At 48.3% G+C, this 14,536-nt stretch overlaps 1 protein-coding gene across 1 annotated transcript in view; it reads right to left on the reverse strand.

The window, feature by feature from the left end:
* LOC119960631 (probable G-protein coupled receptor 139) overlaps nucleotides 1-13,763 on the reverse strand; it is a gene marked incomplete at its 3' end in the record, with an annotated part of 62,265 nt that extends 48,502 nt beyond the window's left edge. Inside the window, exon 1 of the mRNA XM_038788260.1 lies at nucleotides 13,631-13,763. Within this exon, the coding sequence (XP_038644188.1) occupies nucleotides 13,631-13,763 (133 nt within the window). The remainder of the gene's footprint in view (nucleotides 1-13,630) is intronic.
* Nucleotides 13,764-14,536: the final 773 nt, after the last annotated feature.

The following is a 14,536-nucleotide window of genomic DNA, read 5'->3' on the forward strand; positions in this document are numbered from 1 at the left end:
TGTACTGTCAGTGGTGTGTGGTATGCTGGGTGTCTGATGGGGCGGTGGTACTTTCTGTACTCTCAGTTGTGTGTGGGGTGCTGGGTGCCTGATGGGCTCTGGTACATTGTGTCCTTTCAGTGGTGTGTGGTGTGCTGGGTGCCTGGTGGGGCACTGGTACATTGTCTACACTCAGTGGTGTGTGCTGTGCTGGGTGCCTGGTGGGGCTCTGGTACATTGTGTACTCTCAGTGGTGTGTGGTGTGCTGGGTGTCTGTTGCGTCTGTGGTACATTGTGTACTGTCAGTGGTTTGTGGTGAGCTGTGTGCCTGATGGGTGTCAGGTACATTGTTAACAGTCAGAGGTGTGTGGTGTCCTGGGTACCTGATGAGTGTGTGGTACATTGTGAACTCTCAGTGGTGTGTGGTGTGCTAGGTGCCTTATGGGGGTGAGGGAAATTGTGTACTGTCAGTGCTGTGTGGTGCACTGGGAGTCTGATGGGTTTGTGGTATATCGTGTACTGTCAGTGGTCTGTGGTGTGCTGGGTGTGTGATGGGTTTGTGGTATATTGTGTAGTGTCAGTGGTGTGTGGTGTGCTTGGAGCTTGATGGGACTGTGGTACATTGTGTACACTGTCTGGTGTGTGGTGTGCTGGGTGTCTGATGGGGCCATTGTATATCGTGTCCTGCCTGTGGTGTGTGGTGTGCTGTGTGCCTGATGGGCTGTGGTACATTGTGTACTGTCAGTGGTGTGTGGTGTGCTGAGTGCCTGATGGGTGTGTGGTTCATTGTGTACTGTCAGTGGTGTGTGGTGTGCTGGGTGCCTGATGGGGCTGTGGAAACTTCTGTACAGTCAGTGGTGTGTGGTGTGCTGTGTGCCTGATGAGTTTGTGGTAAATTCTGTACTTTACGTGGTGTGTGGTGTGCTGGGTGCCTGATGGGGGTGTTGTGCATTGTTTACTGTCAGTGGTGTGTGCTGTGCTGGGTGCCTGATGGGCTCTGGTACATTGTGTACTCTCAGTGGTGTTTGGTGTTCTGGGTTTCTGTTGCGGCTGTGGTACATTGTGTACTGTCAGTGGTGTGTGTTGAGCTGTGTACCTGATGTGTGTCAGGTACATTGTTTACAGTCAGAGGTGTGTGGTGCACTGGGTGTCTGATGGGTTTGTGGTTCATTGTGTACTGTCAGTGGTTTGTGGTGGGCTGGGTGCCTGATGGGGGTGTGGTACATTGTGTACTGTCAGTGGTGTGTGCTGTGCTGGGTGCCTGATGGGCTCTGGTACATTGTGTACTCTCAGTGGTGTTTGGTGTTCTGTGTTTCTGTTGCGGCTGTGGTACATTGTGTAGTGTCAGTGGTGTGTGGTGTGCTTGGCGCTTGATGGGACTGTGGTACATTGTGTACACTGTCTGGTGTGTGGTGTGCTGGGTGTCTGATGGGGCCATTGTTCGTTGTGTACACTCAGTGCTGTGTCGTGTGCTGTGTGCCTGATGGGGCTGTGGTACATTGTGTACTGTCAGTGGTGTGTGGTGTGCTTGTGCCTGATGGGACTGTGGTACATTGTGTACTGTCAGTGGTCTGTGGTGTCCCTTGTGCCTGATGACGCTGTGGTACATTTTGAACTGTCTTGGTGTGCGGTGTGATGTTTTCCTGATGGGGCTGAGGTACATTGTGTACTGTCACTGTTGTGTGTTGTGCTGGGTGCCTGATGGGGCTGTGGTACATTGTGTGCTGTCAGTGGAGTGTGGTGTTCTTGGTGCCTGATGGGTGTGTGGTGCATTTGTGTGCTGTCAGGAGCGGTGTGTGGTGTGCTGGTTGCCTGATCGGGGTGTGGTACATTGTGTGCTTTCAATGGTGTGTGCTGTGCTGGGTTCCTGATGGGGGTGTGGGACAATTTGTACTGTCAGTGGTGTGCGGTGTGCTATTTGTCTGATGGGGGTGTGGTACATTCTGTACAGTCAGTGGTGTGTGGTATGCTGGGTGCATGATGGGACTGTGGTACATTGTGTACTGTCAGTGGTGTGTGGTATGCTGGGTGCATGATGGGACTGTGGTACATTGTGTACTGTCAGTGGTTTGTGGTGTCCCTTGTGCCTGATCACGCGTGGTACATTTTGAACTGTCTTGGTGTGTCGTGTGCTTTGTGCCTGATGGGGCTGGGGTACATTGTGCACTGTCAGTGGTGCGTGGTGTGCTGGGGGCCTGGTGGGGATCATGTACATTGTGTCCTGTCAGTAGTGTTTGGTGTTCTTGGTGCCTGACGGGGCTGTGGTACATTGTGTACTGTGTCTGGTGTGTGGTGTGCTGGGTGTCTGATGGGGCTGTGGTACATTGTGTCCTGTCAGTGGTGTGTGGTGTGCTGTGTGCCTGATGGGGCTGTGGTACATTGTGTCCTTTCAGTGGTGTGCGGTGTGCTGGGTGCCTGGAGGGGCTCTGGTACAATGTGTACTCTCAGTGGTGTGTGGTGTGCTGGGTGTCTGTTGCGGCTGTGGTACATTGTGTACTGTCAGTGGTGTGCAGTGAGCTGTGTGCCTGATGGGTGTCAGGTACATTGTTTACGGTCAGAGTTGTGTGGTGTGCTGGGTACCTGATGAGTGTGCGAGGTACATTGTGAACTCTCAAGCCACCTCCATCCGCGGGAGAAGGCTCTACTGTCCACCCTGTCTAACCCTCTGATCATTTTGTTTGCCTCTATTAGGTCACCTCTTAACCTTCTTCTCTCTAACGAAAACAACCTCAAGCCCATCAGCCTTTCCTCATAAGATTTTACCTCCATACCGGACAACATCCTGGTAAATCTCCTCTGCACCCGTTCCAAAGCTTCCACGTCCATCCTATAATGAGGCGACCAGAACTGTACTCAATACTCCAAATGCGGCCGTACTAGAGTTTTGTACAACTGAAAAATGACCTCATGGCTCCGGAACTCAATCCCTCTACCAATAAAGGCCATCACACCATAGGTCATCTTCACAACCCTATCAACCTGGGTGGCAACTTTCAGGGATCTATGTACATGGACACCGAGATCCCTCTGCTCATCAACACTACCAAGAATTTTACCATTAGCCAAATATTCCTCATTCCTGTTACTCTTTCAAAAGTGAATCACCTCACACTTCTCCACATTAAACTCCATTTGCCACCTCTCAGCCCATATCTGCAACTTATCTATGTCCCTCTGTAACCTGCAACATCTTTCCGCGCTGTCTACAACTCCCCCGACTTTAGTGTCGTCTGCAAATTTACTCAACCATCCTTCTGCGCCCTCCTCTTGGTCATTTTTAAAAATGACAAACAGCAACGGCCCCAGAACAGATCCTTGTCGTACGTCACTCGTAACTGAACTCCATTTTGAACATTTCCCATCAACCACCACTCTCTGTCTTCTTTCAACTAGCCAATTTCTGATCTACATCTCAAAATCACCCTCAATCCCCAGCCTCCGTATTTTCTGTAAGAAGTCTTACAACACCAGGTTAAAGTCCAACAGGTTTGTTTCAAACACGAGCTTTCGGAGCACGGCTCCTTCTTCAGGTGAATGGAAAGGCTTGTTCCAGAAATGTTTATAGAGACACAGTCAGAGATGCCCCGGAATGCGAGCACCTGCAGGCAATCAAATCATCAAAGATGCAGAGAGAGAGGTAACTCCAGGTTAAAGAGGTGTGAATTGTCCCATGCCAGTTCAGTCGGTAGGCCTCTGCAAGTCCAGGCTTGTTGGTGGGGGCCGAATGTAATGCGACATGAATCCCAGATCCCGGTTGAGTCCGCATTCATGTGTGCGGAACTTAGCTATAAGTTTTTGCTCAGCAATTTTGCGTTGTCGCGTCTCCTGAAGGCCTCCTTGTAGAATGCTGACCCGGAGATCAGAGGCTGAATGTCCTTGACTGCTGAAGTGTTCCCCAACTGGAAGGGAACAGTCCTGCCTATCGACAGGCGATATCGACAAGCGACTTTGATGATTTGATTGCCTGCAGGTGCTCGCATTCCGGGCCATCTCTGACTGTGTCTATATAAACATTTCTGGAACAAGCCTTTCCATTCACCTGAAGAAGGAGCCGTGCTCCGAAAGCTCGTGTTTGAAACAAACCTGTTGGACTTTAACCTGGTGTTGTAAGACTTCTTACTGTGCTCACCCCAGTCCAACGCCGGCATCTCCACATCATCCGTATTTTCTGCAATAGCCGACCGTGGGGAACCTTATCAAACGCTTTACTGAAATCCATATACACCACATCAACTGCTTTACCCTCATCCACCTGTTTGGTCACCTTCTCGAAGAACTCAATCAGGTTTGTGAGGCACGACCTACCCTTCACAAATCCGTGTTGATATCCCTAATGAAATTATTCCTTTCCAGATGATTACACATCCTATCTCTTATAAACTTTTCCAAGACTTTTCCCACAACAGAAGTAAGGCTCACTGGCCTATAGTTCCACTTCTTTTGTTAACCACGGGTCCCTCGCTCTACCCTTTCCTCCCTGTCTGACTGGTACGTACTGATCAAGAACACGCAATAGCTGTTCCTTGAACAAGCTCCACATATCCAGTGTGCCAAACCCTTGCAGCCTACTTCTCCAACCTACACATCCTAAGTCATGTCTAATGGCATCGAAATTCCCCTTCCCCCAGCTATAACTCTTGCCCTGCGGGGTATACTTATCCCTTTCTATCAATAATGTAAAGGTCACCGAATTGTGGGCACTGTCTCCAAAGTGTTCACCTACCTCCAGATCTAACACCTGGCCTGGTTCATTACCCAAAACCAAATCCAAAGTGGCCTCACCTCTTGTTGGCCTGTCAACATATTGTGTCAGAAAACCCTCCTGCACACATTGTACAATAAACGACCCATCCAATGTACTCGAACTATATCTTTTCCAGTAAATATTAGGAAAGTTAAAGTCTCCCATAACAACTACCCTGTTACTTTTGTTCTTTTCCAGAATCATCTTCGCCATCCTTTCCTCTACATCTCTAGAACTATTAGGTGGCCTATAGAAAAATCCCAGCAGTGTGACCTCTCCTTTACTGTTTCTAACCTCAGCCCATACTACCTCGGAAGAAGAGTCCCCATCTTGCATCCTTACTGCCACCGTAATACTGTGCTTGACTAGCAGCGCCACACCTCCCCCTCTTTTGCCCCCTTCTCTGACCTTACTAAAACACCTAAACCCCGGAACCTGCAACAACCATTCCTGTCCCTGCTCTATCCATGTCTCTGAAATGTCCACAACATCGAAGTCCCAGGTACCAACCAATGCTGTCAGTTCCCCTATCTTATTTCGTATACTCCGGGCATTGAAATAGACACACTTCACACCACCGTCCTGAACACTGGCGCCCTCCTGCGAGGTCAAATATGTGCTCCTCTCTACTCTCAATCTCCCATACCCCAAAAGTACAATCCAGGTTCCCATGCCCCTGCTGAATTAGTTTAAACCCCCCCCCCCCAAAGAGCACTAACAAATATCCCCCCCCCAGGACATTGGTGCCCCTCAGGTTCAGATGTCGACCATCCTGTCTATAGAGGTCCCACGTTCCCCAGAAATAGCCCCAGTTATCCATACATCTGAATCCCTCCCGCCTGCACCATCCCTGTAGCCACGTGTTTAATTGCTCTCTCTCCCTATTCCTCGTCTCACTATCACGTGGCACGGGCAACAACCCAGAGATAACAACTCACTTTGTTCTCGCTCTGAGCTTCCATCCTAGCTCCCTAAAGGCCTGCCTGACATCCTTGTCCCCTTTTCTACCTATGTCGTTAGTGCCAATGTGGACTACGAATTGGGGCTGCTCCCCCTCCCCCTTAAGGAACCGGAAAACACGATCCGAAACATCACGTACCCTTGCACCTGGGAGGCAACATACCAAACGTGAGTCTCTCTCGCTCCCACAAAATCTCCGATCTGTGCCCCTGACTATTGAGTCCCCAATTACTCATGTTCTACTCCTTTGCCCCCTTCCCTTCTGAGCAACAGGGACAGACTCCGTGCCAGAGGCCCGTACCCCATGGCTTACCCATGGTAATCCCCCCCCCAAAGTATCCAAAACGGTATACATGTTACTAAGGGGAACGACCACAGGGGATCCCTGTACTGACTGCTTCCCCCCAGCCCCTCTCACCGTCACCCGTCTATCTTTATTCTTTGGCGTAACTGCCTCCCTAAGCTTCTATCTATGAACCCCTCTGCCTCACGAATGATCCGAAGTTCTTCCAGCTCAAGCTCCAGGTCCCTAACATGGTTTTTTTAGGAGCTGGAGTTGGGTGCACTTCCCACAGATGAAATCAGCAGGGAAACTGACGGCGTCCATCACCGCAAACATACTACAGGAGGAGCAATGTACTGCCTTCCCTGACATCACCTCTAGATTAAAAAAAACAAGAAAAATAAAAAGAAAGGAAGATCTTACCTGATATTCCCTCAAACCCTGCTCCTGCTGAAAGGTAAGCAAATTTAAAGGCACTCACTCACTCACCTTCATGACAGGCCGCTGCTCCCGCTTCCCAACGACCGTGGTTTTTGTTTTGGTAAGAGGACGGGGTAGGCTGGGAAACACTGACGAAGTGTTTCCGGTTTATCTGTCACTTGACAACAGCCCCTCCTCAAACCACCTTCAAATTAGGCTGACCGCACTGCACGTATGCAACTTACCCCAGAACAGCTGATCAGTAGCTCTGCTCTGCTGCCCTCTGCTGGATAAAGTTTGTCAGTAGTGTGTGGTGTGCTGGGTGTCTGATCGGGCTGTGATAATTTCTGTACTGTCAGTGGTCGGTCGTATGCTGCGTGCCTGATGGGTGTGTGGTACATTGTGTACTGTCAGTGGTGTGCTTGGTGACTGATGGGGCTGTACAGTCAGTGGTATATGGTGTGCTGTGAGCCTGATGAGTGTGTGGTACATTGTGTACAGTCAGTGGTGTGCGGTGTGCAGGGTGTCTGATGGGGCGGTGGTACCTTTTGTACTGTCAGTGGTGTGTTGGGTGCTGGGTGCCTGATGTGCTCTGGTACATTGTGTCCCTTCAGTGGTGCGGTGTGCTGTGTGTCTGATGGGGCTGTGGTACATTGTGTCCTGTCAGTGGTGTGTGGTGAGCTGTGTGTCTGGTAGGTGTCAGGTACATTGTTTACAGTCTGAGGTGTGTGGTGTGCTGGGTACCTGATGAGTGTGTGATACATTGTGAACTCTCAGTGGTGTGTGGTGAGCTGGATGCCAGATGGGGGACAGGTACATTGTGTACGGCCAATGGTGTGTGGCGTCCTGGGTGACTGATGGGGGTGTGATACATTGTGTTCTGTCAGTGGTATGTGCTGGGCTGAGTTCCCGATGGGGGTGTTGGACATTGTGTACTGTCAGTGGTGTGTGGTATGCTGTGTGCCTGATGGGGGTCAGGTACATTGTGTACTGTCAGTGGTGAGTGGTGTGCTGGGTGCCTGATGGGGCTGTGTTTCATTGTGTACTGTCAGTGGTGAGTGGTGTGCTGGGTGCCTGATGGGGCTGTGTTTCATTGTGTACTGTCAGTGGTGTGTGTTGTGCTGGGTTGCTGATGGTGGTCTGGTACATTGTGTACTGTTTGTGGTGTATGGTGTGCTGGGTGCCTGATGGGGGTGTGGTACATTGTGCACAGTCAGTTGTGTGATGTGCGGCGTGCCTGATGGGGCTGTGGTACATTGTGTACTGTCAGTGGTGTGTGGCGTGCTGGGTGTGTGATAGGGCTGTGGTACACTGTTAGCATAATTGTGGTGTTGTGTCTTGCGTGTCTCATGGGATTTCAGTTCATTGTGTACTGTCAGTGGTGTGCCGGGTGCCTGACGGAGGTGTGGGACATTGTGTCCTGTCAGTGGTGTGTGGTATTCTGGGTGCCTGATGGGGCTGCGGTACATTGTGTACTGTGTATGGTGTGTGCTGTGCTGTATGCCTGATGGGGCTGTGGTACACTGTGTACTGCCAGTGGTGTGTGGTGTCTTGCGTGTCTGATGGGATAGTGGTTCATTGTGTACTGTCAGTGGTGTGTGGTGTGCTGGCTGCCTGATGTGGGTGTGGTACATTGTGTTCTGTCAGTGGTGTGTGGTGTCCTGTGTCTGATCGTGGTGGGGTTCAGTGTGTACATTGTGGTGTGATGTGTCGTGAGTGACTGATGGGGACGTCCAGAATTGTACGCAATACTTCAAATGCGGCTGCACCAGAGTTTTGTACAACTGCAACATGACCTCATGGCTCCGAAACTCAATTCCTCCACCAATAAAAGCTAACACACCGTACGCCTTCTTAACATCCCCCTCAACCTGGGTGGCAACGTTCAGGGTTCTATGGACATGGACACCGAGATCTATCTGCTCGTCCACACTACCAAGATCTTTACCATTAGCCCAGTACTCTGCATTTCTGTTATTCCTTCCAAAATGAATCACCTCACACTTTTCTACATTAAACCCCATTTGCCACCTGTCAGCCCAGGTCTGCAGCCTATCTATGTCCCTCTGTAACTTTAACATCCTTCCGCACTGTCCACTACTCCACCGACTTTATTGGCATCTTCACATGTACTCACCCATCATTCTACCCCCATCTCCAGGTCATTTATAAAAATGACAAACAGCAGCGGCCCCAAAACTGATCCTTGTGGTACACCACTGGACACCAGTCAGAACATTTTCCATCAATCACCACCGTTTGTCATCTATCAGCTAGCCAATTTCTGATCCAAACTGCTAAATCACTCTGAATCCCATACCTCTGTATTTTCTGCAACAGCCTACCGTGGGGAACCTTATCAAACGCTTTACTGAAATCCATATACACCACATCAACTGCTTTACCCTCATCCACCTGTTTGGTCACCTTCTCGAAGAACTCAATCAGGTTTGTGAGGCACGACCTACCCTTCACAAATCCGTGTTGATATCCCTAATGAAATTATTCCTTTCCAGATGATTACACATCCTATCTCTTATAAACTTTTCCAAGACTTTTCCCACAACAGAAGTATGGCTCACTGGCCTATAGTTACCGGGGTTATCTCTACTTCCGTTCTTGAATAATAAGACAACATTTGCTATCCTCCAGTCCTCTGGCACTATTCCTGTAGACAAAGACGACTTAAAGATCAAAGCCAAGGCTCAGCAATCACCTCCCTAGCTTCCCAGTGAATCCTAGGATAAATCCCATCCGGCCCAGGAGGCGTATCTATTTTCATTCTTTCCAGAATTGCTAACACGTACTCCTTATGATCATCAAGCCCTTCCAGTTTAGTTGTATCTCAGTATTCTCCTCGACAACAGTCTCTTTTTCCTGTGTGAATACAGACGTAAAATACGTATTGAACACCTCGCCTATCTCATCGGACTCCACGCACAACTTCCCACTATTGTCCTTGACTGGCCCTACTCTTACCTTAGTCATTATTTTATTCCTGGCATATCTATAGAGAGCTTTAGAGTTATCCTTTATCATACCTGTCAAATACTTCTTATGTCCTCGCCTTGCTCATCTTCTTAGCTCTCTCTTTAGAGCCTTCCGAGCTGACTTGTAACTCTCAAGCGCCCTAACTGAACCATCACGTCTCATCTTAACATAAGCCTCCTTCTTCCTCTTGACGAGTGTTTCAATTGCTGTAGTAAACCACGGTTCCCTCGCTTGACCACTTCCTCCTTGCCTGACAGGCACATACTTATCAAGAACACGCAGTAGCTGTTCCTTGAACATGCTCCTCATTTCCATTGTATCCATCCCGTGCAGTTTTCCTCTCCAGCCGATGCATCCGAAGTCTTGCCTCATCGCATCATAATTGCCCTTCCCCCGGCTATAACTCTTGGCTTGCGGTATATACTGATCCATATCCATCACTAAAGTAAACGTAGTTGAATTGTGGTCACTGCCACCCAAGTGCTCACCTACCTCCAAATTTGACACCTGTCCTGGTTCATTACCCAGTACCAAATCCAAAACGGCCTCGCCTCTCTTTGGCTTATCTACATATTGCGTCAGGGAACCCTCCTGCACACATTGGACAAAAACGGACACATCTAAAGTACTCGAACTATAGTGTTTACACTCAATATTTGGAAAGTTAAAGTCCTCCATAACAACTATCCTGTTATTTTCGCTCCTATCCAGAATCATCTTTGAAATCCTTTCCTCTACATCTCTGGAATTTTTCGGAGGCCTATAGAAAAGCCCTAACAGGGTGACCTCTCCTTTCCTGTTTCTTAACTCAGCCCATACTACCTCAGTATTCGAGTCTTTATCAAATGTCCTCTCAGCCACCGTAATACTGTCCTTGACTAACAATGCCACCCCTCCCCCTCTCTTACCACCTTCCCTGAGCTGATTGAAATATCTAAACCCCGGCACCTGCAACAATCATTCCTCGCCCTGCTCTATCCATGTCTCCGAAATGGACACAACATCGAAGTCCCAGGTACTATCCCATGCGGCAAGCTCACCCACCTTATTCCGGTTGCTCCTAGCATTGAAGTCAACGCACATTAGACCACCTTCCTTCCTGCCGCTACACTCCTGCAACTTTGACACCTTCCTCATGACCTCACTACTCTCAGCTTCTTGTGTACTGAAGCTACAACTCATGTTCCCAATCCCCTGCTGAACTTGTTTAAACCCTCCCGAAGAGCATTTGCAAACCACCCCACAGGATATTAGTACCCCTCTGGTCCAGGTGTAGACCATTCCGATTGCAGATATCCTATCTACCCCAGAATGAGCCCCAATTGTCCAGGAATCTGAAACCCTCCCTGCACCATCCATACAGCCACGTGTCTAACTGCTCTCTCTCCATATTCCTCGACTCGCTAGCACGTGGCAAGGGTCACAACCTAGTGATAATAACTCTGTTTGTCCTGGATATAGGTTTCCACACTAGCTCCCTGAAATCCTGCCTTACATCCCAATCCCTTTTCCTACCTATGTCGTCGGTACCTATGTGGACCATGACTTGGGCCTGCTCCTTCTCCCCCTTAAGCATCCCGAAACCACGATCCGAGACATCATGGACCCTAGCACCTGGGAGGCAACACACCAACCGCGAGTCTCTCTCGTTCCCACAGAATCTCCGATCTAAACCATTAACTATGGAGTCTCCAATGGCTAATGTTATTCTCCTCCCCCTTCCCTTCTGAGCAACAGGGACAGACTGTGCCAGAGACTACAATGACAAAAACCTCTCGCAACACATCCAAAGCACTTCCACAACTAACTTCCCAATAACACAACCTCCAGAAACCCATCCTCATCACGTCCACTAACTTCACAATCAGACAACCTCCCGAAACAGATCCTAATCACCCCCACTAACTCCCAAATAACACAACCTGAAAAACATATCCACAGCACCTCCACAAACTTACCAATAACATAACCTCCATAAATTCATACAAATCAATGCTGATGACTTTACAAAAACAAAATCTCCAGAGACCCATCCTCATCACTCACACTATCTTCCCAATAACCCAACTACCAGAAACACATCCCCATCACCTCTACTAACTTCCCAATAACACAACCTCCAAAAACCCATCCTCATCACATACTCTAACTTCCCAATAACACAACCTCCAGAAACCCATCCTCATCACATACTCTAACTTCCCAATAACACAATCTCCAGAAACGCATTCTCATCACTTCCACTAAATTCCCAACTAAACAACCTTCAGAAACCCATCCTCATCACCTTCACAATCTCCCGAAAAACACAACCTCCAGAAACCCATCCGCATCACCCCCACTAACTCCCCAATAACACAACCTCCAGAAACCCATCCTCATCACCCCCACTAACTTCCCAATAACACAACCTCCAGAAACTCATCCTCATCACCCCCACGAACCTCCCAATCACACAATCTCCAGAAACGCATCCTCATCAACTCCAATAACTTCCCACAACACAACGTCCAAAAACACATCCTCATCACCACCACTTCTTCCCAATCACACAACCGCCAGAAACACATCCTCATACCCCCCACTAACTCCCCAATAACACAAACTTAAGAAACCTATCCACAGCATCTCCAATAACTTCCCAACAACAGCCTCCAGAAACCCATCCACATCACATCCACTAACTCCCCAATAACACAACCTCCAGAAACTTATCCACAGCACCTCCACTAACTTCCCAATAAAACACCCTTCAGAAACCCATCCACATCACCTCCACTAACTTCCCAATAACACAACCTCCAGAAACCCATCCACGTCACCTCCACTTACTTCTCAATAACACAACCTCCAGAAACGTATCCACAGCTCCTCCACTAACTTCCCATAACACAACCTCCAGAAACCCATCCACATCACCTCCACTAACTCCCCAATAGCACAACCTCCAGAAACCCATCCACATCACCTCCACTAACTTCCCAATAACACAACCTCCAGAAACCCATCCTCATCACCTCCACCTACTTCCAAATAACACAACCTCCAGAAACTCATCCTCATCACCTCCACCTACTTCCCAATAATACAACCTCCAGAAACACATATACATCAACTCTACTAATTCCGCAATAACACAACATCCAGAAACACATCTCCATCACCTCTATCAACTTCCCATAACACATACTCGAGGATCTCATCCTCATCACCTCCTCTAAATTCCCAATAACACAGCCTCTCGTAACGCATCCACAACACCTCCACCATCTTCCCAATAACACAACCTCCAGAAACCCATCCACATCACCTCCACTAACTTCCCAATAACACAGTCTCCAGAAACCCATCCACATCACCTCCACTAACCTCCCAAAAACAGAGCCTCCAGAAAGACGTCCACATCTGCTTCATTTAATTCCCACGAGCGCAACCTCCTGAAACTCATCCACAGCACCTCCACTAACTTTCCAATAACACATCCTCCAGACATCTCATCCTCACCACCTCCATTAGTTTCTCAATAGCGCAACCTCCAGACACCCACCCTCATCACCTCCACTAACTTCCCAATAACACAACCTTCAGAAACCAATCCTTATCTCCCCCTCTAACGTCCCAATAACACAACCTCCAGAAACCAATCCACAGCACCTCCACTAACTTCCCAATAATAGAACTGGACATGGAATGAAAATTATCTGATTTCACATTCGTTGCAAATGATAAAAATGACTCTGTGAGACTGCGGATAATTCCAATCTCAGAATGAAAATATTGCTATTGAGATGCTGCCAGACTGGGAACCAATGTGGATCAGTGAGCACAGGGATGGTATGTGACTGGGATTGGGTAAGGGCTAGGATATGGACAGCAGAGTTGGGGGTGATCAGTGCTACATGAAGATTTGTAACAGCAATTGGATGACTAGAATTTAATCTCAATAGTCCAGCCTGGATTTAACTCAGACACAGATGATGGATTATTCTGCGGCAGGGGTGAGGCCATGGCGTGTGGGCAGGATTGGGAATGGAGAACATCCGGATATAAATAATGTCAGTTTCAAAGGGAGTGCGGAGATTGTGAACAGACTACGATTTCAGCCAGGGAGCGGTGTGTGGATACTGGATAGGGACTGAGATTAGTGACTGGGACTGAAGAACATGTATTCAATCTTTCCAAGATGGAAATGACCAGAGCAATAATACACTTCAAGTAGTTTAAACAATAAATAACTGGACAGGGAGGCATACCAGGGACACCGACAACAGCCAGGAGGGGATAATAACCGGCTTGCATTATCATCAGTGCTCCGTAGATCCACAATGGTGAAGGGAAAGGATATCGAGAAATCCAATAAAGACCATAGGATAAACTCCTCTCCATTGCTGTAACGTTGTTGTGGATAGTTCCCAGATTCTGATCCATTGCTGTAACGTTGCTGTGGATAGGTCCCAGATTCTGATCCATTACTGTAACGTTCCTGTGGATAGTTGCCAGATTCTGATCCATTGCTGTAACGTTCCAGTGTATACTTCCCAGATTCTGATCCATTGCTGTAACGTCCCTGTGGATAATTCCCAGATTCTGATCCATTGTTGTAACGTTGCTGTGGATAGTTCCCAGATTCTGATCCATTGCTGTAACGTTCCTGTGGATAGTTCCCAGATTCTGATCCATTTCTGTAATGTTCCTGTGGATAGTTCCCAGATTCTGATCCATTGATGTAACGCTGCTGTGGATAGTTCCCAGATTCTGATCCATTGCTGTAACGTTCCTGTGGATAGTTCACAGATTCTGCTCCCTCCTCTCAGTCTCTCAGGAGCCGCTGATCTCTGTCAGTGTTGGAATTGATGGTCCCCCTGACAGTTTGGGATAACACAATGAAAGGAATAGATTATTAATAGCAGAGAGAAACCCTCCAGTGACACGGTTAGGATCCATGGAGACTGACATTTATCACACTCACTTAACAAACAGGCTCAGTTAACCCATTTCAATCCAATACTTTTTATTTCACAATAAAATAGAAGATTAACCGGGTCTAAATTGGCTATGGGGCAGTGACTGAGGGACGCGGTGTGGAAATAGTACAAACACTGAACCTAATATTCAACCCCCATTGATATCTGAGTGGTTCCAGGGGACTGGGGATTGGC

This window comes from Scyliorhinus canicula, unplaced genomic scaffold (assembly GCF_902713615.1).
Source record: "Scyliorhinus canicula unplaced genomic scaffold, sScyCan1.1, whole genome shotgun sequence".
Lineage (NCBI taxonomy): Eukaryota > Metazoa > Chordata > Chondrichthyes > Carcharhiniformes > Scyliorhinidae > Scyliorhinus > Scyliorhinus canicula.